The 26,173-nt window shown below is 39.1% G+C and overlaps 1 protein-coding gene across 1 annotated transcript in view; it reads right to left on the bottom strand.

Moving 5' to 3' along the window:
* tmprss13.L (transmembrane serine protease 13 L homeolog) overlaps positions 1 to 22,960 on the bottom strand; it is a 33,742-nt gene extending 10,782 nt beyond the window's left edge. Inside the window, exons 1-4 of the mRNA XM_018225861.2 lie at positions 22,700 to 22,960; positions 2,352 to 2,475; positions 1,845 to 1,952; positions 167 to 289 (exon numbers count right to left, since the gene is read on the bottom strand). Of these exons, the coding sequence (XP_018081350.1) occupies positions 167 to 289; positions 1,845 to 1,952; positions 2,352 to 2,475; positions 22,700 to 22,714 (370 nt within the window). The 5' untranslated portion in view covers positions 22,715 to 22,960. The remainder of the gene's footprint in view (positions 1 to 166; positions 290 to 1,844; positions 1,953 to 2,351; positions 2,476 to 22,699) is intronic.
* Positions 22,961 to 26,173: the final 3,213 nt, after the last annotated feature.

Here is a 26,173-nt window from a genome sequence, read left to right as displayed (position 1 = left end):
TTTTTTTGCTCATTACACTCTGAGGCACAACACCTACTGAAGTTCCACAAGCAAGAATGTCTGGGTGCATAGTGTTTCCAAACTTAAGCAAAGTCATTTTGCTTAACACTAGCCCCCACCTACCCATGTCACCACACCTCAGTAAGAATAATACTGTTCACCATACCGCATCCCATCTCATCCCCTCCTCGTTCACACTCGGCCACTCCATTGCATAGAGTCACGTTAGGCAGGCATTTTTCTCTGGGAATTGAATTTGATGGGGAAGTATTAAATGCATTCAGTTTATCTAAAAGAGAAAAGTGAGAAAGGTGAGAAAACTTTGTTTTAGATGACGTTTAACCATTTAGTCCCTGATTCGAGGATTACATATCCTATAAGGAGGGCAGAAAAAGTAGTAAAACCTATAATAGTCTTTGTTGATGCTATTCATTCAGTCACAATGCTGCACACTCTTGTACTTTTGTTAGTGACACATGGTGACAGGGTATATTTCTTATTATGTACCATTATGTTTTACAGTAGGGCAGCAAGTACATATAAAAGGGTCGATAAACCCTTTTTGGTGCCACTACTTTACTCAAAATGCTATGTCTGGTTAATAGCCCTACAACTTGAACATTACTAATGCACGGGCAGCCCAAACATTGCAGGACCCGTGTCTTTAGGCCTACCAATTGACTCTAAAAGAGGGTCACAGGCGCCATAGTTTAGCCCCTTCTCTATCTACCCTGTCCCAGCCCCACTACTAACATCATGAACAAGTTGCATTGCGTTGCTGTGTTTATATATTGACGCCTGCCCTTTCTGGTGATGTCAGAGATGGGACGGGTATTTACTGTACATCAGTGTGGTCTGGTGGGCCAGGATACGTTTGTAATGGGTTATGGCTGGTTGGGGTGACATTGTTCAGAAATGTTCAAACTATGCATCATTATTGGTCACATCTGAAAGAAATGCAAATTTCATAGTGCATAGTGCAGTAACAAAAGTGACAGGCAGGAAGCTATTATTTGTACTGCACCAGTCACAAACCTAAACTTCATAGTTGCAGTATTTTATGATGAAAAATTACAAACCCCAAGATGCATTGTGAGACTCTCACTCATATAAGGGCAGTGCCGTGGCAAATCCCCATTAGACCTATGCAGGGGGTAACCCAGGGCCCATGTAAATAAGGAGCCCAGTGTTGGTGAAAAGGGATGGGGCTTTGACTGGTCAAGGGTGGAGCCAATGTGTGTCTGGCAGAGGCTGAACAGGGTTGGGAACATACCTGGGGCCCAACTGACCTGGCTGGGCAGTATATTAGTTCAAAGAGTTAACAATGTCAAGGGATGGTGGCCTATAAGAAAGTGGCAGCTATACGTTTTAAACAAATAAACTCACTTTCTATATTAAAGTTCTGGGGTCCCGCCCTACATGTGAATGTGCAGTCACTATGAATCTTTTAATTACTTACAAGCTGTCTGTTTCATGCGGTCATACCCTACCACCTCTGTTGTGATATGAATGGTGGCTGTTTGCATTAATGTGCAGTCATATCAGTAAAGGTCCAGTATTGTGGAATGGACATGCAGGGCAGGAGGTTCAAAGATAATGCCCCTAATAAGCTCTATGAGGTTGCCTTGGCTGCTATCTTGAATAATGGCTTATGGATTGATTCCCAATTGAAGGTGTGCTTTAAAAAATGATGCATAACAATAACTGAACAGTGGCTGAACTATGACAGTAGCATTTGCCACATCTGCAGGATTGCAGTAGATCTGTACAGGATATGAACAACGCATGCAAGGCATGGAAACATTGACAAATAATGGAATAGTAACAACTTGCAGTTGACTTACATGCAGTGATCAGAGCGAGTCCAGCAACCACAATGATCCCGATGATAAGAACGGTGGCATTTATCCCACGATTTGAAAAGAAGGAAAGAAACGGAAACTTGCGTGTTGCTAGGAATCAATAGAGTTTGTTAAATGACACAGTAATGATAACAATAAGTGAATAATTGTCTTTGCTCGGCTGCATGCCATCATTAGCAATGTGGTTTGTTTTAAGGTTAAAAAACAGAGGGGACATCCATGTGACATTTATTTATATAGTTACTGTAAAAGCACACAACCCTGATTGGCTCTTCAAAATTCGAATGGAGTGGTCTATAGCGCTCTGTGCAAGTACCTATAAATGGAACAACTGCTGTGTACTGTGTAAGTACCTTTTATTAATGGCGGCAGTGCACCCTCAATATTGCGTCGATTTTATTTTATTTATTGCTTAAAGAAAGCAAAAAGTAGTAGTTAGTAACTAATATTCTAACCATGTAGAAATGTAATTCAATATGGCATACTTACGGGGTCTGTCATTGATATAGTGGGTAGGTTGGGGCCCTGGTTGAATGCTGTATGGCTGGTAGAAGGTTCCATGGCTTCCAGGTGGATTGTTAGGAGGGGCTATATAAGGAGAATTGGCATAATGCTGTTTAAACCAGATAAAAAAAAAGTAAGTTAGACATGAAAACCTTAGTAAGATGATATCATTGAGAAGTATTCATGAAAAGAAAATGGTCCTCGCCCATGTATGCCCTGGGTGCAAAAAAAGCTCTCTGAGATACATGCTTTGGACTGGATTTAAAAAGACTATAGATTTGGCAGTCAGCTCTACCTACAACAGGGCAAAAAAATATGGCAGCTTATGCCTGTTTTTTGCACCTTCCATCTTACCCCATTCGTTATAACTGACCGATAATATCAAAGAATTAAAGATTTAGGGGATTATTTATCAAAGGTCAAGTTTGCTAGGTTTGTGAGGATCTTTTTTCTACCTCGAATAAAATCACAACTCGAATTTTTGCTTATTTATGAAAAAATCCAAATGTAAAAACTTGATTGAATGCAATAGGGGAAAAACAATAGAATACCTCTAACTTATCAGTTTATAGGTTAAAAACCTAGAATAGCCTGAATTTATCGATTTTTCAATGGAAAACCAGCGTAAAAAAAACAGAAAACCATGAAGGCAAAAACCATCTTTAAATGGTTAAAGGGACATCTGCCATTGACTTCTATGTAACCTTAAAAGGATATTGTCATGGGAAAACATGTGTTTTTTCAAAATGAATCAGTTAATAGTGCTGCTCCAGCAGAATTCTGCACTGAAATCCATTTCTCAAAAGAACAAACAGATGTTTTTATATTAAATTTTGAAATCTGACATGGGGCTAGACATATTGTCAATTTCCCAGCTGCCCCCAGTCATGTGATTTGTGCTCTGATAAACTTCAATCACTCTTTACTGCTGTACTGCAAGTTGGAGTGATATCACCTCCTCCCCCCCCCAGCAGCCTAATAACAGAACAATGGGAAGGTAACCAGATAACAGCTCCCTAACACCAGATAACAGCTCCCTGGAAGATCTAAAGACAGAACTCAATAGTAAAAGCCAAGTCTCACTGAGACATATTCAGTTGCATTAAGTAGGAGAAATAACAGCCTGCCAAAAAGTAATTCCATCCTAAAGTGCAGGCCCAAGTCACATGACTGGGGCAGCTGGGAAACTGACAAAATGTCTAGCCCCATGTCAGATTTCAAAATTAAATATAAAAAAATCTATTTGCTCTTTTGAGAAATGGATTTCAGTGCAGAATTCTGCTGGATCAGCATAATTAACTGATGTGTTTTGGGAAAAAAACATGTTTTCCCATGACAGTATCCCTTTAATAGAAAACTTATACCCCCCAAACAATGTAGGTCTGTATAAAAAGATATTACATAAAACAGCTCATATGTAAAACCCTGCTTCATGTAAATAAACCATTTTCATAATAATATACTTTTTTAGTAGTATGTGCCATTGGGTAATCACAAATAGAAAATTGCCATTTTAAAAAATAAGGGCCGTCCCCTGGGATTGTAGGATTCACGGTGCACACAAACAAACTATACTTGTTAGGTCACATGAGCCAATTAACAGACAGAGTTGTGTCTTTTGCTTCAACACTTCTTTCTGTTACAGTTAGAGTTCTGGTCAGGTGACCAGAACTCTAAGAAAACTTACAGACCATCACGAAATGGTGGCTCAAGACAAGAGATGTAAATGGGCAATATTTAATTAAATATATAGACCAGTTTAGAAAGATTCTTTAATATGCCACTTAATATGATGTAAACTATCTGGCATATTACGTATTCGTTTTGTGGGTATAGTTTTCCTTTAACAGATTTTAGCTGGAGTATTTTTGGATTCAAGCTTTTAGCAGCTTCAAGGCATGATAAATCTTGAAAAATTTGAGGTTTTTTTTATCCTGAAAAATTCGAGTTTTTAGTGAAACTAGCCTTGAAAAACTCAGAAAACACAACTTGACCTTTAATAAATCACCCCATTTCTTTTTCTATGTTTTAGTTTGTAGAAATTTGAACTGGACTTTTTAGACACACTCAGTTACAAAGGTATATTGTAGCTATGTGGATATATATATATCATTTTTGTTGTAGAGATGGTGTAGCATGTAAATCCATTAAGGCTGGTTTGATGTCTATGTTGTCTGGAATGCTTCTATCTTTAATTATTTCTTGTGGCAAGCTAGCAACAGCTGCAGATTAAAGCTCGGAGTTCATGAATGAGAAAGAGGAGGATGACCATACCTGTGAGTAAGTCTAATAAATAACAATTTGAAAAATATACTGTAGGTATCGTATTATTGCACAAATTACACATTATCACATTTGCATGACACTATGGAACATTTCATATACTGAAGGGTTTTGCTATGCAGTAGGCCACATAAAGCTTCCTAGAGTAGTTTGAAAATACAAAATAAAACCTAGAATTTCCCCTTTACACGATCATGAAGTCACCCTGGTTGTGTGCCTAATCCTTAGAAACGTTGGGAAGTGGCCAGCAGCAGCTTTAAGAAGGTCTGAGAAAAAAAATTGCATTTAAAGCATTTAATTAGGTGTACATTGCACAGGTTTTCATCCATGTACAAATTCCCTGGGTAGTTATGATTATATTATACAACAAGAGACAGACTGGTAAGATCAGTAGCAGCACATATAACTGTTACTGAGAATTTAAGATGGTATTCACATAATTCTACCTAGTAAACATACATGTATTGATTGGCAGTTAAGTAGGTCTGTGCTTTGGAATTATCTGGATTTAATTGGTTTGGACTATCAATGTCCAATAATATGATGGAATGCTTCTGTAAATGGGGCAAATGAAAGAAGTAATGTCTCACAACTAAAGTTTGCCATACATGTAAAGATCTGGTAGCCTTGAAAGGAGATATTTTTCCAGTAAAGTCTTTCATGTGATGGCCAAATAAGGTTGAAAGTAATGTCTAAAGTCAAAGGTCAGATAATGTGAAGAGGCCTCTGTGGTTGGAGGTAGACTGCATTTAAATGGACGTGCAGTGCATGTCTTTGGTCAAACACATTTCCCAGCCAGTCAGAGTAATATCTATATGGTCTTAATCAGATACTGATCAGAAAAGGGGATTATATTTGTACAGGTCATCATCTGCCATTAAAGAAAAGGAAGCTTGTAACTGTAGATATCTGTTTTTATTATGTAACTTATAAAGGCAGATGTTAAACTACATTGCAGGCTTAAGGTAGAGGCACACAATGCTATTTGGGGGAGATTAGTCGCCCAGCGACAAATCACCTCTTCTTCGGGCGACTTATCTGCCCCCAATGCCTTTCTGCCGGCTAGAATCTAAATCGACTTTATTTGCCAAAATTTCCTTGTGAGGCAACTAACGAATCGCTCTGAGTGCCATCCCGCTGGCTACTTACATTGTAGCCGGTGGAAATGCATTGCAGGGAGATTCGTCGCCCAAAGAAAAGGTGATTTGTCCCTGGGCAACTAATCTCCCCCAAATAGCATTGTGTCCCTCTACCCTTAGATATTTAGGTAAAAGGAAGGCCCTAACAAGTAATTTTTATGGGGAAAACTGTTTAGATTTAGCATTGGGTAGGAACATGATAGAGACACATGTTATCTGTATCTAAAACTGAAGTTTGATATTTAACAATGCAACAAATGCATCCCTCACACCCTATAAAAAATAATAAAGTCATAGATTTGAAAATACTTTACCAGACGGCACATCTGTACGTCATACAATTTAGACTTTCCACTTATTTATAATTGAAAATTCCTGACATATCCAGCCTGTAGTTCAAGTCTGAAGTTCAGCAACAAGAGCTGAATAAGAAGTTTGCTATCCCTAGCATGAAGGATGGAATTTTAAAATTCCAACTGTAGACACAAGAGCATTGCTCTATGCCTAAAATAATAATATTCATAATTCTAAACTAGTCATCTGTCCCTGACAATGAGGTTTCGCAAGCTCTGCAGGGAGAATTGGTAAGCTGGTGACAAAATATTCTTTATCGGCCAGTACTAAACTCTGACTCATTATATAAAGTAGGGAGTAGTCATAACAAGATTGTTTTTGATCTCTGCAAATCCACCTATTAGATTACCCTATGTGTACCAAAATCTTGTACAGCAATTTTTTAGATAATTGTAACAGTTACATGCACACAATTACTGGCACAATAAAGTTATTACAATATATATATATATATATATATACACATATATTATATATTTGTAATTTTTGAACTTTTAATTTGTGTTGGTTACATTTTGAGAAACCAGTTGCAAGACCAATACTGCCCATATAGTTTCTGACTTACATGATGGTGAAGGTTTTTTTTACCTAGATTCCTATGATTCTATTTTGTTTTAATAAGTAGCAATACCAGCCCAACCTATATGCTTTCTTACATACATGACACCCAGGACAGGAACTGGTAGCACCAGATTGCAGATCACACGCCCCTCCAACATACAATATACACTAACCATAATGTGCCAGCATTGTGCTATTGTCTGACATGAGGGGCCATATTTATTAAAATCCAAAAAATAGTATATAAATAATAAAAGTCTGACCAAACTAGAATCCAGGATATGACCTTATTTATTATTTTAAAAGGCATGATTTAATCAGATCAGTGATAAAATTGAGCTCAATTTATTTCAGGCATTTTCCAGGAAAGCCTGAATTTTTCAGATCTTTGCCCGAAAGGTATGAAATAGTTGGGTTTTTTAATAAATCTTGAAAATTTTGAGTTTTTTTCCACAAAAAATTCAGATTTTATAGTAAAAAAACTCACGTTTTTGACATTCGGACTTTAATAAATAACCCCCATACACACAATGTATTTGGGGCAACTATATCCAGATCAAAACCATTAAGACTTGCTGTATATATTATATGGATTGTAACTACATGCACACCACTACTGATGAATGTCGATGATGATGATGGCGGAAAAAAAATTGTAAAACCGCCAAAAATTTGCGAAACTCATTGAAGTCAATGGGCGTCAAAATATTTTTGACTTGCGACAATTTTGACGCAAATGACTATTTTGTCCACATGCATAAAAGTCATTGGGCGTCTGAAAAATATAGATGCGCAACAATTTTATGCGCACAACTATTCTGACGCAGAACAAATTTTTTTTTTGTCGCGTTGGATTTTTCACCATTGAATTCTCTCACATTTATTTATTTTAAGATATGTTACTTGATACATTTTACATAAGTTTATACATTAGTTATATTTGTCCCTGCTGAGCAGAAAGTTTCAGCTGTTAGAATTGATACAATAGTTGCTAATACTCCAGATGCTGCTGAAAATGTATCAACTAATGTAGTAAATTGTATCAGTTCAAAATCTGCACCTGAATTACTGAGACAGGAACATTAAACTTTAATTTTTGAAAAATGGTAAAAAATAAAGAAAGGAAAGTAATTGAAAAAAAGCCTTATTTCTGGTGAACAATCTGAAAACAACTGTACTGAAAAAAAGTGTTTGGAAGGTGAAGAACCCCTTTGAGAAAATTTTTATATTAGCCAGTATGTAAAATAGAAACTGGCATTTACACTATCCAAAGAAAGTGACCAACTGCACTGGCTGCATGATGGCTAGCTACACACTCTGAGGAATAAAAGAGGGCTGGAGCAGTAAAGCACACCTGAAAAAACATGGAATATGGTTGAGTGTAGCTTAGAATGTCAGGTTATTTCACAGCACTATGGAGTAATGGAGTAACTTGTCAGCAAAGCATTTCCCAGAAATTGCAGAACCCTTGTTCTGATCAACAAGAAACACTTCATAGCATATAATTTTCATTTAAAAGTAATATTAAATCTTTCCTTTACATAATATTCACATAAAAAGGCGTACTATCAATTTAATATTACAGGCCTCTTGTAATTAATATTTCTCTGTCTCCTCCCTGATTCCACACCCATCTCTGCTGGAAATAGAAGCATTACAGCTCAGCTCAGTGACTATTTTCACCTTTCAGCATGAAACAGCTTTATATTTGTACATTATTAACACTTATGTAATGTGAAACAAATACATTATTAGTTGTAAATGCATGTATATAAATATAGAATTGAGTTGTTCATCTGTTCTGTATACACTGCTGCCTGATATATACAACCAGGTGTCACTTTTGATTCTGCTAAAATATACTTCAAAAACCCTAGGACCTATTTAGTTCTAGGCAGATTTGTATTTGTTAACATTTATATTTTGGGGTTATTTATAAAGCATACATTTTGGAAACCTTAAGGCTTTATAAATTAGACTTTATAAACTGGGCTTTTTAACTCATTTTAGTTTTTCTTGGCGCATAGATCTGCCTAGTTATTAAGCGTGTTATTTAAATCCAACGATCGAAGGAATATCCTTCGATCAAAAAAAGTTAGGCAAGCCTATGGAGACCTTCCCCATAGGCTAACATTGACTTCAGTAGCTTTTAGATGGCGAACTAGGGGGTCGAAGTTTTTTTTAAAGAGACAGTACTTCGACTATCGAATGGTCGAATAGTCGAACGATTTTTACTTCGAATCCTTCGATAGTCGTAGTCGAAGGTCGAAGTAGCCCATTCGATGGTCGAAGTAGCCCAAAAAAAACTTCGAAATTCAAAGTTTTTTAACTTCGAATCCTTCACTCGAAGTTAGTGAATCGGCCCCTACATGTTTCGGGCCTTTTGGCCCTTTTTCAAGTGAAAAAGGGCCAATAGGCCCGAAACATGTCGTGTGGTTACACAATAAACAGCAAAATTGCAGGTAACCTGCTGTTGCGAGTGATTCCCACATTTCACAATACATTGGATCTAAATAGGGTGCCAGAGACGGAGCATCCAGGGAACCATCACAAAAAGTGAGATACAAACGCTAATCAGTGTAAAACCCTCTTTTATAGTAATTAAAACACTGTTAGGGAAATTCCTTTTACTACAAATATTTCCAATTCATTGGAAATATACAGCAAATCTATCTAAAAACAGTAGGTATTTAGCTAGATTGGCCATATATTTCCTATGTATTTAAAAGTTTTGATGAATTTTTCTTTTTATTTGCAAACCCAAAAGGTCTTAAAATCAGTAGGAAGTCAGCAGCTCTTCAGAGGATCTATATAAATAAATGAGGATGATGATGATAGAGAAAAGTCTGGTGAAATAAAAATCAAGGTGTTTGGTGGTAGGCTGGATGGAATCCTCTCAAGCTGCTGCCCTAGGCATGTGCTTTTCCGTGTCTATATAGAAAGCAGAGCCCTCTGTTTACAAAACTGTTGTTACTGTAACCTGGCCTTATCATGTAAAATATAATGAGCCCTGTGGAACCTATTCATATATATATCAGGAGACAGGAAAGTCCGATCGTATGATGATTCCTACGATCAGATCTTTGCGTCTATGGCCAACTTTATATGGACTGGCAGCCTACAGAAGCTTCTGTTTGGCAGTATATCTGTTATTATGCAATTACAGTAAATCTTGCCTCTAAACCATGAATTCAAAAATAAGCTTCTGCTTTGAGGCTACTAGGATCAACAACAAAGGGGTTGGTGACTAGCATGTTGCTCACAAGCCACTGGTTGGGATCACTGGATTTTCATTTGTATCTATCACGTCTGACCCCTGCTGTACCTTCCTAAAAATGCCAAAAAAAATACTCTTGCTGCCCTTTCCAGCTAATCTTACCCCTGATCCAGTTGCTAATTAGTCATAAATTTCCCACCCTGTCTTGTAAATATATGTCTCCCTTCCACAAGCCACATGGAGTATATGTGTGTTTATATCCTTATACAAGCAAAAAAGATAATCTGCTGCGATTTGATGATCATTTTTTGATACAAAAAATCTTTTGATGCTTTATAATGTATGCAAATTAACCCAGAAACATGTGAAGTCTGAGGCATATTAACAGGTGAAACGTGCTACAGGTCTAGTAACCAGGGTGGCAATCTATGGTTTCTGGCAAATGATAGAGGGGCTGCTGTAAGATGACATAGACAGTCATTATTTATTGGGTCTGTTGGGACTGTTTGGACCTCTGTGAACCTAACATGTCAGGGCCTATTTTTAATCCTAGTCCAGACCTACTAGTTATCCATACCATTCAATCAGCAGGTAGTATTTGCTGATCTGCTTTCTCAAATCAAACATGTGATTTAAGTTTCTAGATTTTGGTAATGCATGTATGGGATCAATTATCCAGAAACCCATCATCCAGAAAGGTCCGGATTACAGGGCAGCCATATTCCATAGTCTCCATTTTAAACAAATAATTCACATTTTTAAAAATAATTTCCCTTTTCACTGAAATAATAAAAAAGTACCTTGTACTTGATCCCAACTAAGACATAATTAATCCTTATTGGACTTAAAATAATTAAATTTGGTTTAATTATTGTTTAAATTATTTAACAATTATTTAAATTATTACAGGTCTTCTACCTCTATTTTACACCTGTTATTTAATTGCCCCAAATAAAGTACTTTTTTCATTGTCATTTATGTATGCAGCTGTACGGCTCATTCGTGCACGAGCGTCAACATGGACGCGGACGCAGGCGCGTCGAAAACTGTCGCGCGCCGGGGTGGACGCGGGCGACGAAACGTCCGCTGACGCAACGGCGTGCGGCGTAATGACGCTAGCGTCCTCACGTTTGGCGCCAAAACATTACTTTAAAAAGACGCTCTGGGAAAGGATCCTTGCTTGGTTATAATCCTAGCTCCTGGATGTGACTTGATTTCTGATTTCGGCTTTGACCTTCGGCTTGTTTCCTCGGACTTCTGATTGACTTCTTCCTGCTTGACCCCTGCCTGTTATTGGACTTCGCTTGCTATCTGCCTGCCCCCGACCCAGCTTGTTTCCGGTTACGCTCGAATTCTGCCCGCCTCGACCTCGGCCTGTCCCTGACGATTCTTCTGCTTATTCCTTGGTACCTCGCTTCCGGCTAAATCTGGGACTATTGATCACTCCTTGTCTCCTCCCATCTGGACTTATTAACCCAGGCTTGACAGTATAACCAAGCCCAGATGGAGTCCAAGGAGGAGAGGTCGGTGCTGAAAACTATTTCCCAGCAGATCGCAGGTCTTGCTCAAGCTGTCCACGAGTTACAAGGCGGCTATCAAGTTATCAACTACAGGCTCTGCAAGAACCAGTGACTCATTCCCGTTCTGCTTCGGGTCCTTCCTTCTTGTCTCCTGAGGATTTTGGGGCCGGTTCTGGCCCAAAGTGGCGTTACCCGACAAGTTTTCGGGGGATAGAAGCACCTACAGGACTTTCATTAATGGGTGCAAACTCCTGTTTACGCTAAAGCCTAATACGTATGCTACTCAGCACGCTCGGGTGGGAACAATGATTACCCTTCTACAAGGACAACCCCAAGCGTGGGCCCACCGCTTGATGGAACAGGACAGTCCTATCCTAGCTACTACTGAAACTTTCATTCAGGCTTTGGGTGCAATCTATGAGGATCCTCACCGCATTGACACAGCAGAAATTGCCTTGGGGGCCCTTCGCCAGAAACAGAGACCGGTGGAGGATTATATTGCTGAATTTCGGAGTTGGGCCCCAGACACGGAATGGAATGACAGGGCTCTAAAGAGACAATTCCGCATTGGGCTGTCTGACGGTCTTAGAGATGAGTTGGCTCGAGTAGGTATTCCAGATACCTTGGAAGAGTTGTTTCGGCTGGCGGTTCAAATTGACCGAAGACTGCGAGAGAGGCAGCTGGAGAAGGTGCCAGTTAATTTTTCACCATCTCCTTCATGGGTCATCCCGGTAGCTCCGCCTCCCATCCACCAACCAGCCCCATCTGCTATCTCTTCAGAGTCTGAACCTATGCAGATTGGTGTGGCCCGGGGAGCTTTGACAGCTGAGGAGAGACTTCGTCGCAGACGTTTAAATCTGTGCTTGTATTGTGGCCAATCCGGTCACTTCCTCCGAGGCTGCCCAACTCGTCCTAAGGGTAGTATATCCGCTAAATCGTCTTCAGTTTATAATTCTTCAATTCCAACGAACTCTTTTGTGACTATTCGTCTTTCGTTACAGATGGGGTCAAGAAAGATTGAGGTTGACGCCATTGTGGACTCTGGGGCTTGTGGGTGCTTTATGAACAAGACTTTTGCTACACTGCATAATCTTCCGTTACTTCCCAAGCCCCAGCCACTCGGTATTAAGCTGGCGGATGGTTCCTTGATGTCTTCGGGCTCAATTCTTCATGAGACTCCACTTTTTGTTGCTTCCCATGTTAAACATTATGAAGAAATAAAGTTTGATGTGATGGATTCCTTGTTGTTTCCTGTGATCCTAGGTCTACCTTGGTTGAAACTTCATAATCCTTCAATTGACTGGTACACCGGTTCTCTAATATTTAACTCTTCTTTTTGTCTTCAAAACTGTCAATCAAATATTCCCTTGAAAGAATTCATTCTTCTGGACAAAGGTGAGATTCAAGCAGTCCCTCCTGTGTATCACGAGTTTTTTGATGTCTTCGATGAAAAGGGAGCTGATTCTCTTCCTCCTCATAGGGATTATGATTGTCCTATAGATCTTCTCCCTGGTGCTCCTATCCCGTTTGGCAGAATCTATCCGCTTTCTGAGCCTGAACTTCAAACTTTGAAGAAATATATTGACGAGAATTTGGAGAAGGGGTTTATCCGAGCTTCTACATCTCCCGCTGGTGCAGGAATATTCTTTGTGGAGAAAAAGGACCATTCCTTAAGACCCTGCATTGACTTCAGAGATCTTAACAAGATCACAGTCAAAAATCGATACCCCTTACCACTTATTTCAGAACTTTTCCAAAGATTGAGTCAAGCTAAGATTTTTTCAAAGTTGGATTTGAGAGGGGCCTACAATTTGATTCGAATTCGCAAGGGAGATGAGTGGAAGACAGCTTTTCGTTCACGTTATGGGCATTTCGAATATACGGTGATGCCATTTGGTCTCTGCAATGCCCCTGCTACGTTCCAACATTTTGTAAACGATATTTTCCGCGATCTCCTTGATCAATTTGTTGTCGTTTACTTGGACGATATTTTAATTTTCTCTTCTTCCTTGGAACAGCATCGCATACACGTTAAAGAGGTCCTGTTACGCTTAAGGAAACATAAGCTTTATGCGAAAGCCTCTAAATGTGAGTTTGAAAAGTCATCCATTGAATTCCTGGGTTTCGTTGTGTCTGCTTCTGGGGTCTGTATGGATGTAAAAAAAGGTGGATGTAATTCTTAAGTGGCCGCCTCCCAAGGATCGTAAGGGGGTGCAAAGATTCGTGGGCTTCGCTAATTTTTATAGAAGGTTCATTAAAAAATTTTCTGCCATAATTAAACCAATCACAGACTTAACCAGCCTCAAGAGAAAATTTTTTTGGTCTTCGGAGTCACAAGAAGCTTTTGAGAAATTGAAGACACTTTTTATCTCCGCTCCAATTCTCATTCATCCTGAACCCTCTAAGCCTTTTTTACTTGAAGTTGACGCCTCTGAAGATGCAGTTGGGGCAATTATTTCTCAAAGGTCTGGAATTAAGGACAGTGTTCACCCAGTTGCTTTTTTTCTAAGAAGCTCAGTCCCACTGAAAGAAATTATGGTGTGGGTGATCGAGAGTTATTGGCCATTAAGTATGCTCTAGAGGAGTGGAGACACTTATTGGAAGGTGTGCTACATCCAATTTTAATTTTTACGGATCACAAGAATCTTGAGTATTTAAGGTCAGCCAAACGCTTAAATCCTCGCCAAGCTCGTTGGGCCCTGTTTTTCTCAAGATTCCAGTTTCACATTACGTATAAACCCAGTTCTAAGAATGTGAAGGCTGACGCGTTTTCCCGGCAATTTTCTGAAGTAGAATCAACAACTCCTCCAGCTACCATTCTTCATTCAGGAAACTTTCTGCTTCTTCAAGCTTCTTTTCTCAAAAAGGTGGAGGACACCCAGCAGTCTGTTGAAGATTACCCTGATTCTAAGTGGTTACATGTAAAGGATGGTGTCCTCTTGTTTAATCAACGAATCGTGGTTCCTCCTTCACTTCGGGCTGAAGCATTGAGTTTTATGCACGATCATCCTTTAGCAGGTCACTCTGGAATAAGGAAGACGTTAGATTTGGTGAGACGGTTTTTTTGGTGGCCATCAGTGGTGAAAGACTGCATTTCTTACGTTCGTTCATGTGAAAATTGTGCCCGGTCTAAGATTTCTCACCTCAAACCAATGGGTCTTTTGAAACCTCTATCACCTCCAGAGGCACCTTGGAGTTCAATTTCCATGGATTTTATTGTGGAACTTCCTCTTTCCAATAAACATAATACTATTTTTGTGGTGGTGGATCGTCTCACAAAGATGGCTCATTTCGTTCCTCTCTCTCATCTCCCTTCGGCTTCTGAGACTGCGGATGTTTTCGTCAAGGAGATTGTACGGCTTCATGGATTGCCTCGGGAAATCATCTCGGATAGAGGCACACAATTTACATCCAAATTCTGGTCTGCTCTCTGTAAAGCTCTGGGAATAGTGTTAATGAAATCCTCTGCATACCATCCTCAGACTAACAGACAAACAGAGAGAACTAATCAAACTTTGGAACAATACATTCGGTCTTTTTCTTCTTATTTGCAGGACAATTGGGTGTCAATTCTTCCTCTGGCTGAATTTTCTTACAACAACACCATTCATTCATCTACGAAACAGACGCCCTTCTTTTCTAATTTTGCATTTCATCCTACCATGTTTCCTGGCCTTTTTCCAGAAGTATCTCTTCCTTCGGTCCAGGATAGACTTACATTTCTGAGGGAAAATGTGGAGGTGCTTCAACACATGATCCGCAAGGCTCAACTCCAATTTAAAGTTTTTTCAGATCGAAGACGGGGAGCAGATCCAAACTTCCAAGTAGGAGACAAGGTATGGTTAGCCTCTACCAATCTTCGCCTTCCTCATCCGTCAAAGAAGTTTGCCCCTAGATTTGTTGGGCCTTTTCCAATTAAAAGATGTATTAATCCAGTCACTTTTGAACTAGAACTTCCAGGATCCATGAAGATCCATCCAGTTTTCCATGCCTCCTTATTGAAGAAATTTCATTCTAGTCCTTTCTCCTGCCAGCATCCTGTTCCTGCTCCTCCTGTTGTTTGTCAAGAAGGGATCGAATTTGAAGTAGAACAAATTTTGGATTCTCGGCTTCGTTGGGGGAAATTGCAGTATCTGGTCAAGTGGAAGGGGTTTTCGGTTGAAGAAAATTCTTGGGAACCGGTAGGAAACATCCATGCTCCGAGGCTCATCAAAGCTTTCCACAAGAAACATCCTGAGAAACCATCCAGAGGTGTCCAGAGGCCACCCCTCAGGGGGGGGCAATGTAAGGCTCATTCGTGCACGAGCGTCAACATGGACGCGGACGCAGGCGCGTCGAAAACTGTCGCGCCGGGGTGGACGCGGGCGACGAAACGTCCGCTGACGCAACGGCGTGCGGCGTAATGACGCTAGCGTCCTCACGTTTGGCGCCAAAACATTACTTTAAAAAGACGCTCTGGGAAAGGATCCTTGCTTGGTTATAATCCTAGCTCCTGGATGTGACTTGATTTCTGATTTCGGCTTTGACCTTCGGCTTGTTTCCTCGGACTTCTGATTGACTTCTTCCTGCTTGACCCCTGCCTGTTATTGGACTTCGCTTGCTATCTGCCTGCCCCCGACCCAGCTTGTTTCCGGTTACGCTCGAATTCTGCCCGCCTCGACCTCGGCCTGTCCCTGACGATTCTTCTGCTTATTCCTTGGTACCTCGCTTCCGGCTAAATCTGGGACTATTGATCACTCCTTGTCTCCTCCCATCTGGACTTATTAACCCAGGCTTGACAGCAGCACTTTATATTCATTTATAACAAATATGGAGGGATCTTACAAAAATTTAACAAAGAAGAGTTACAAAACAGCAATGCAATCAGAGGACCCTGCTCATAAGACACTTCTTTGGCCCACCATAAAAAACATGTCCTCTTTGGCTGATTAAATTACATTGTGACGTTATTATAATGCAAACCAACCACATAGTTATCATTAATTATAACATATTCAGGACCATAACTGAGTGTTACCACCTATTGAAATTTGCTTTACTTTGTACAGAATGCACTTCATCAATTAGCGTGAAATGGCTTCTATAAAGAATTCTATTCTATAAAGAATGGGATCTAAAGTCTGCCAAACTAAATGGGAACAGTGTTTTCTCTTTTCATATACCGGTACAAAAGCCTGCCAGAAAGTTGTATCTGTTAAAATCACAATGACTAGAGCAAGTGGAGACTGGAAAAAGCAATAGACTAGAATGGGAACATTCCTCTGAGTCCCAACATTGTGCATTGTGTTGGCTGGAAGTTACAGATATTCTTTTTCTACATCACAAATGAAAAATAAAAACATTTCCATAAAGGTTTAAAGAAATACATAATTTAGGATTGCAGATTCCAATGCCAAAATGCCAAATGGGAACATTCCTCTGAGTCCCAACATTGTGCATTGTGTTGGCTGGAATTTACAGATATTCTTTTTCTACATCACAAATGAAAAATAAAAACATTTCCATAAAGGTTTAAAGAAATACCTAATTTAGGATTGCAGATTCCAATGCCAAATAGTATTGCCTTAGGTTCAAGTAATTATTGGTCAGCACTCTTATTGCTCATACAGCAAAAATTTCTTAAGGTAGCCATAAACGCACCGATAATATCGTGCAAAATTAATTTTCATAAGATATTCGGTGCATGCATGGTGGGAGACGAGCCAACCGTGCCTTTGAAGGCACCTGAACATCGGCAATTGTTAGTGCTAAACCATCAGATACAGGTAAAATGATGTTGTTTCTACCTGTATATCTGATCACTCAGCTTTACTCGTTAGTACTGAAATGAACAATCTTTCCAGGAAAGATCTTTTCCAGGAGAGATCGTAATTGTAACATCCATGGCCACCTTAATCCTGGACTGGCTCCGGTCTTCATTTTTCACTGGTTAAAAATATCTAGCAAGAGGAGCAGACTGCAGCAACATGGGGAAACAGATCAGTCCTGTCCTTACCGAATGGTAACTGGTACTCACAATGAAAGTCATTGGCAAAGTAGAGTTAATCGATCATTTTATGATTAGTCAAAGATTTATTTATTTATTCTGAGGCATCCATTCCAATCAGATATTGATCTCTTTGGCCCATCTAGCAGAGAGCTATTCAATTATCCAGGACTAGGCTCTGCTCAAAAACTTTACTGTTTTTTGGGGAAAATAATCCCCAAATAAAAGAAGGATATGTTATTTATCTGAAATCTCTGATCGTGAGGCTCATTTTATTTTGGTTAGATGTGGAGGTGATACTACACTACAGATCATTTAAAAAAGTGAACATACAGAGAAATCAGCTACCAATTAGTAGCCTAGTGATACAAGTATGTGCCCAATACAATTGTGTTGTTGATCTATATCTGCTATTCATCATTAGTAGAATGTCGTGCTGAAGACCCCACAGGGTTATACATGTATTTTGAGGCTTATGTTTCTGCCTGGGCCCTCAGTGTGATCCAATTGTTTACCGAAGGCCTGAACATCATCATTTTTCATAACAAGATACTGGTACGGGGTGTGTTATCTGGCAACCGGTTATCCAGAAGGCTTAGAATTCCGGGAAGGCCATCTCCCATAGACTCTATTTTAACCAAATAATTCAAATGATCTTTTTCTTTGTTCTACTAAAACAGTACCTTATACTTGATCCCAACTAAAACTTTTTAGCAACTAAAAGTATGGAGATCCAAATTATAGAAAGACCTCTTATCTAGAAAAACCCAGGTCCTGAACTTTTTGCATAACAGGTCCCATAACTGTACATGCATTACAGGGAAATCTTTCTGTACATGGCCAGCTTCATTTGGTATGCAGCCAATGGCTTCATCACAGGCTTATGTTAAAGTACATTAATAACTCTTATCCTAGTTCATTACTGTTTCATCTCTTTATTTGAAGGGATATACTGTACATTTAAAAGGTGCAACTTGTGCTGCTGGTCTAGTAACCACATTCAGCTGCTTGATGCTGTGGTCTACTAGATGTGGGAAAACATTGCTTCTTCAATCACATTACCCTGTTAGTTCCTATACTAGGAGGAGTTTGGTGACAGCTTCATTATTCATGCATATTTTCACTTTATTAATGATTATAATTATGCAAGGTTTAATTTATATTCCTTCATTTCTTACAGATATTAAATATAATGTTCCTTCAATGTGAACGCATATGAATTAAAAATATTGTATTAACTGTCTTCTCTCTCTCTCACCTTAATCTGTGCAACTGCAGTCGTATGTTAATTGCCAAGCAAAACTACTAAGACAAAACAGTCAAACGTGTTTCAAAACAGATGGGAAGGGCAGCTGTCTTTTATAGTTCTGAAACGAAATTGATCTTTTTATGTGTTTTCTACCAGGTATGAGTCAATTGCTTAGTCACAACGTAAGCTACAGAAATTGTGTTGTTGGTTATCCAATACTTTACACTTTCAGAACAAATGGGGGGTAGTCAGTTGTAGGTATGGGATCTATTATATGAATACTCCTTATCCAGAAAGTTCCAAAATTCCACAGTGCCATCTCCCATTGTGTTAAATTTAAACAAAAGTTTGACCAAAGTTTAACATTTTTGCACATGTGCACCCAACATGAAGAAGGAAAAATCAAAAAAGATTGCAAGTGGTGCTCTATAAGAAGTACCCTGGCCCAGTGCAGTTTTTAGCTAACAGACGCAATGGCCCGGGGGTATCAGGTAGGTGATTATATTCACTGAGGCCTAACATTTGCCCCCCCCGTGATTTTAGCTTTCCATTTCCTTTTAAAGAAAATGCACCTTATTCAGAAAACTCCAGGATCTGTATTATAGATCAAGTACAGGTTTTGGACCTGTTATCCAGAATGCTCTGGACCTGGGGTTTTCTGCATAACTGATCTTTCCGTAATTTTGAACTTCATACCTATAGTCTACTAGAAAATTATGTAAACATTAAATAAACTAGGCTGGTTTTGCCTCCAATAAGGATTAATTATATCTTAGTTTGGATCAAGTACAAGATACTGTTTTATTATTACAGAGAAAAAGGAAATCTTTTTTAAACAATGTGGATTATTTGGATAAAAACGTTGGATAAACGTTTTTGGCGCGATCTGACGCACTGCCACAAACGACGGCGTCAAATAACATGCGACGGAAATAAGGTAAGTGAATGCATTGTTGCATAGTGTCGCAGAGTTGATCCAACGCGTGCTGCGTCTCCATGCAACAGTTGTGTTACGTTGGATAAACACTGCAACTTCATCGGACATTTCCATTGCTTACCTTATTTCTGTCGCATGCGATCTGACACCGGCGTTTTATTGCAGCACGTCGGATCGTGCCGAAAACATCTATGTAGTCCTACTCTAAAACAAACTTTTTGTCTGAGGACATTTTTTTGTTGTCTTGCATAGGGAAATGTTGATGGGTTTGGAAAGTAGCAGTGACTCAAAAGATGAGGGTCTAATATAAGCCATGAGTAGCTCATTGCCCAAGATTTCTGTTTGGAAATGCACTGGTGGAGCAACACAGGCACAGAACTGATTTGCTTATGATCTCATAAGGGGAAGCTGACCTGAAAGGTTTGAACCTGATTCATCTCATTACAGTGTTATGTTTAGGGAGGATGTCAGACATAAAGAAAGCACTGTAACACAGGTGTGACTTTTCTGGACTGTGCGCACTGTTGGAGGAGGTTTTCGCTGCATACACAGGCCAGGACAGAAAGAGGCAGCATTATGTCTGACATTCGCTTAAGGCAAATGAGCAGGTATAAGACAGTAATAAAAATGGGTTTATGGGAGCATTTCAAAGCTAAGTAATGAAAAAATAAATTGTAATAGAAGTGTGGTTGATCAGGTAAACAAACATATAAAATAGAGGAGTTTGATCAGTATACTTTCCTTGGTCCCATATTTAATCAATAATTTATTCTGTGCCATTGCATACATTTTCACATGTTTTTCTAAGCATAACAATGCCATTCCACTAGACCATGTCAAGGTAAAGCCCATATGGTGGTCTTATTTACCTCTAGTCATATTTTCCACAGTCTGGCACCTCCCTGTTTGGCATAGGATATGTGTCCTATCCAAACCATGGGTGTCACAGGCTGATCCTCCCACAACTGTAGCTTTTATAGAGGTGAGCTCTCCAAGACAAAAACCCTTTCCAAAAGATTTAAGAACATCATTAAAGGGACAGGTGTGGGGTGGTACCAGACTGCTTGAACACCTACAGCCTTTCATGATACATATTGCTCTTATATTTGGCTGACGGCACTGCAATGAAGACACTATGTAGTTCTTTTCACAGTGCTGTATACTCAGGGCTGGATTTCCTAGCCTGCCACCCCTCTCCCCTGGCAGACTCACATGCACACACATGCAGGCATGCATTCACACCAGAGATAAAGCTGATAGGGGACTGAGCTGTATGTGAAGAAACAGGAGTTGCACCAAAATAGGAGAGTTTGAACCTGTCGCAGTCCCTGTGCAGCTCCCTATGTGGTGGAAAGTGTGTGGTATGCTGCCCGAAAACCTAGTCACGGCCTTTGTGGCCTTCCTACAAATCCTGCTGTGTACACTATAGAAGCTGATAATCACAAATGCCAAAAAGCATTTTTTTGGCCATGGGCTCCACAGTCTTTTATTTAATGGGATTGTTATTTTATTATAATCCTGTCCCTGAGCATGTAGACAATCGGATTAAAAGGGTTGTTCACCTTTGACTTAACTTTCAGTATAATGTAGAGAATCACTGTGAGGCAATTTACAGTTGGTTTTCATTTTTTATTGTTTGTGGTTTTTGAGATATTTAGCTTTTTATTCAGCAGATTTTTAATTTTAATTTTGGCAATCTGGTTGCTAGTATCCAAATTATCCTCGCGACTATGCATTGATTTGAATAAGAGACTGGAATATTAATAGGAGAGGGCCTGAATAGAAAGACGAGTAAAAAAGTCATAGTTACAATATATTTGTAGTTAGTTTTACAGAGTATTTGTTTTTAGATGGTGTCAGTACCCCCCCTCCCATTTGAAAGCTGGAAAGAGTCCGACGAAAAAGGCAAATAATTAAACCCATAAAAAATAAATAAAGAAGACCAGTTAAAAGATTGTTTAGAATTGGCCATTCTATAACATACTAAAGGTGAACCACCCCTTTAATATACCACTGTAGCACAGTAAAAGTCTATACAAGAAACAGTAATTGGTAAAAATCCCCTCATCACCTCTTTGTTGCCCTCACATTCTTGTCAAACAATTAATTCCAGCATCCCAAATAAGTTGTCATATAATGCTGGCAAAGTACAGCACTGATATATATAACCCCCTACACATATACATAACTATACATAACCTCCTATACTTATACCTAACTATACATAACCCCCTTTGATATTAGGTCACTGAAATCATGTTTGGAAAGTTTAAAGCAACACTGTTCAACTGTTTGTTCAGGTACATGCTGACTGTATAGAGATACAAGGGGTGTAGTTCACAAGAACTGAGAGCTAAACAAGGATTCAAATTAAATAAAAAATTAAAATTAAAAATCTTTACCAAATAAGTAATAACTAGCTGTGGGTAGAATATGCATAAGGAGATCCCTATAACTTGTCTTCTAAGCTATAATTTGTTTAATAGTGCTATTTAACATTCAGCAGAACTTGATATGTTGATTTATGTTTAAGCCTTTAATGAACCTTATAAGAAAGGAGACGCACAGCAAATATCATCACATTATTTCTGGCCCTTTTTTAAAGGCATAAACCCTTACATGCTTTAAACCTAGTTTCTGTTGCTGTCTGCCTGTTGGTGAATCCACAACATATGCCAACAACTAAAGGCTGTTCTAGGATTATGGGAGTTGTTGTTCCACAACTGGTAGATTGCAAAACTTTGCTATTAACCAGTGCAATTAATTTATTTTTTCTGGAAATTTAGTAAATTACAAAGCTAAATACTGGTGTATGTTATTTCATGAAATTCATGTGAAAACACAAACTGTGGGAGTTAAGATGCACTAAGGTGCTTAAAAGGTATTTGCAAAGATAGTTGCAGTTGAGTATCTCTCCTTTCCCCTTTTCTCCGGTAATACTTTAATAGAAAAGGAATGGTATCTTACATGCAGACATGGTTGTAAGCATCACGTACTCTATCTACTGTACTTCTAAACTGCTGGACTAGTCCAAGACAGTGCTTAGAGACCAAAGGTTTGCTAAAATTTTGTGATGGTAACACTCACCGGATGATGTTCCATGGATAGTGAAGTCAGGGTCAGCAGATCAGAGCAAGGTACATGGTGTGCACTGATGTGAAATGTCTGAATGTGTCAGTGCTCCCTCCCTTTCAGGTAAAGAACTCTCCTGTCTCAGGTGAAACCTCTGTTCCCCTCCCTCTCAGCTCATCCTCTCCTCCCTCACTGCTAGGAAAACCTTTCTCAATCCCAAAAAACCCTCTCCAGCTGCATTCTCGGCTTATACCTCTGCTCTCCTGCTTTCTCAAGTCAAATAAAACCTCCTTCCCACAACCAGATAAGATCACTTCTTTATTTCTCTCATGTCTACTGCACCCCCCCACATTCCCTTCCACAATCATGTAATACTTCTTCCCCCCACCTGCTTCACCTCGACCGCTTTATATTTCTCCCCCCTTAATAGTTTTCTCAACCTTTATTCCTCTCTGTTCTACCCATATGTTAGGCAACATCTTCCTTCCCAGTTCTTCACATTCCAAAGTTTTGGAAAAGTTTCCAAAGCCATTTTTATTTTATCTTTACTTTCAGTGCTCCAACCAAGTATAATCAACATTTGGTACTTATGTTACAGAATGGCATATGTTACAGAATCCCTCCATTTGTTGAAGTAAATGTGAAAGGCTGAGAGTAGAAATATGCAATAATTCTCGTCCTTTTGAGAAAACTCCATTACTATCCCCACCTTTTTTTCCCAGGTTCACCTAACCTGTTATACCAGCCTCTGCCAATCTGCCGTCACTGTTTCTGCCACTCCTTCTCTCCAGGCAGCTCTGATAGGAATGTGCCAAGAGGGAAAAGCACAAATAATAATTATTACAGTAGCAGCAAGGGTGTAGTTGCAGAGGAAGTATACAATTTCATATACAATTTCAATAAATATTGGTAAAATATTTCAACCACTAGACATTTTGGGGACCTGAAAAATAATTTGCTGTGGGGTCCAGTGATATCTAGTTACGTCACTGAATACCAGAATTATTACAATACCATAAACTGGTATATATATTCCAGTTTGGTAAGACTCTTTAATATGCCACTTAGTATTATATACAGCAAACCATCTGTTGCTTAAGTAATCATTTTGGGGTTACTGTTTAAGTTTAGTAAACTTGTCTTCGCCATATTTTACATTCCATATATTTGTATTTAAAGGAGAACTAAGTCCCCTAATGTGAAAAGCCCCATCCACTACCCTCCATAGTGCCCCCTCCCTGCTTCCTCCCCACATGGAAAAATGTGTGTCCCTAATTGTGAACTTTCAATATCTGTGCATCAGAGCTCTAGGGTGCCATATTCTGCATCTTCTGTTTTATTCGGATCCTCTTCATTCCCTTCGCCATTTATGGAGTTTCTGGCTAATATGCAGTTGGCGCGAACATCAGATTGGCTCCAACTGCGCATGCGCCAACTATCTCAGGGTTGGCGGAAGATGCCGAAAATGTCGCACTTAAGCTCAGCTGCGCTACTCTTCACGGATTCTTGAGATTCCAATTAGGGACACATTTTTCACTAACGCACTATGTGGGGAGGCAAGGAAGGGGCACTATGGAGGGTAGTGGATGGGGTTTTTTCATATTGGGGGGAGTTAGTTCCCATATTCCCATATGCCTATAATATGTCTTGATTGTAGAATATTGTTTGGTCATCCATATATTAATGTTCAATGCTATCTTCGTCTTACAGTCTGCATACTGCTGGTTTAATTTAGGAATGAGATTCTAAGGGGGCATAATTATAAAGTGCTGCAGAAATACTATTGCCTCTGCTGCATTTCAAACCATCAACTGACTTGTAGTGTATGGCAACTAAGTTAAATTTTTTCTCAGTTTAATATTGACAACTCAAGCTTACAAATATAACTCTAAGTACTCAATTTGTAATGCTTGACAGAATCATCAGGAAGTAGGAGAGCACACCAATACCACAAGCCACCCATTCTCTACATCACCTTCTCTGATTGGTGGACCTATCAAGGTTATTGGGAAGTTGTTATGAGTATGCCCTTGTCCTACACTTATAATGCTTAAGGCCAGAATTGTACCCCTAATACCATGACAGAAAAGCATTAAATGAAACCCAGTTACAGGGCACTGTGCAGTGTGTGTGTCAAGATTTTACATAGTTGTACTCACTTGTCTGGTTAGGGGTCCACAAAACGACATATTGGAGCTAGCTGTCCACGTGTGAATGGCCACATGGCTGTGATGCAACCAGTCAGTCTGTGGGCAAAGCAAGGAGTTCAGTCAGGGGTTTCAATGTATTGGACTCAATCTGTAGATTAACAAAAATACTGCATTTTGATTAACCATAATTATGAATATTATTTGTTGTATTTGTGTTTCTACATTCCCTACTACTGGGTGTGCTCCCCTGGGCACACCCAGCTGGATCAGCATCCAGCAGCCAAAGAGAAAGAGGCCACTCTTTACACACACTATAGTGCAGTGTCATTACACCTCTTGGCCAATAACACTGAGCTACACAGGATTTTGCCTGGTAACTGAGAAAAGGGAGGGGCCATAAAGCCATAGGGGCAGATTAACCCCTACATGGATATATATAGACACACACATGGAACAAGTTTTATTCACCAAATTGATATAATGGCAAATAAAGCGTTGTTAGGTTTCCTGTGAATTGTGACTGTGATTGCTTTCTTTTGTTCGAATATAAATATACAAGTACCCATTATCTAGAAAGCTCCAAATTAGGGGAAGGCCATCTCCCGTAGACTCCATCTGACGCAAATAATTCCAATCTTTAGAAACGATAATTTGAAAACAGTACCTTGTACTTGATTGACCTTGTAACATATACTTGATCTTTATTGAAGACACAACAATCCCATTGTGTTTCTTTTGTGTTTAAATTATTTTTTAGTAGACTTAAGGTATTATGAAATTATGGAATTATTCCTTATCCGTAAAGCCTCACGTCTCTAGCATTCTGGATAACAGGTCTTATACCGGAATATGTGTGGGAGCTGACAGATTTGTTGTCACAAAGGTAATGTATTCTCTCCTAAAGAAATACAACACCCTGTGTAATCACTTATACCTTTGTTTATTTAGCATTTTCAGACTTTTCTCAGTAGGAATCAGTAGGTTGACTCTCAGCTTTAAAATATAATAATATAGTTAATATGGAGGGAGTCTGTATGTTCCTGTTGCAGACACTTGAGTTAGGGTGGATATTCTCAGTTTATCAGGTTTATTTGTATACACAGCATATCAGTGTTATTGATACAGTTATATATGCTACCATTGTTCTGGCAAGCAAAATAATAATTTCTAAGTGCTAACTCTGTATTATCAAATCTACTCCTAGTGATATATATATATATATATATATATATATATATATATATATATATATATGTTTATATTATGAGAGACCATGAGGCTGCGACTGCAACCCCCATGATCCTAAGTAGAACATAGACTGGTGGACATTGTAGACAGC

Source organism: Xenopus laevis, chromosome 7L (assembly GCF_017654675.1).
Source record: "Xenopus laevis strain J_2021 chromosome 7L, Xenopus_laevis_v10.1, whole genome shotgun sequence".
NCBI lineage: Eukaryota > Metazoa > Chordata > Amphibia > Anura > Pipidae > Xenopus > Xenopus laevis.
This window is presented reverse-complemented; position numbering and strand designations above follow the sequence as displayed.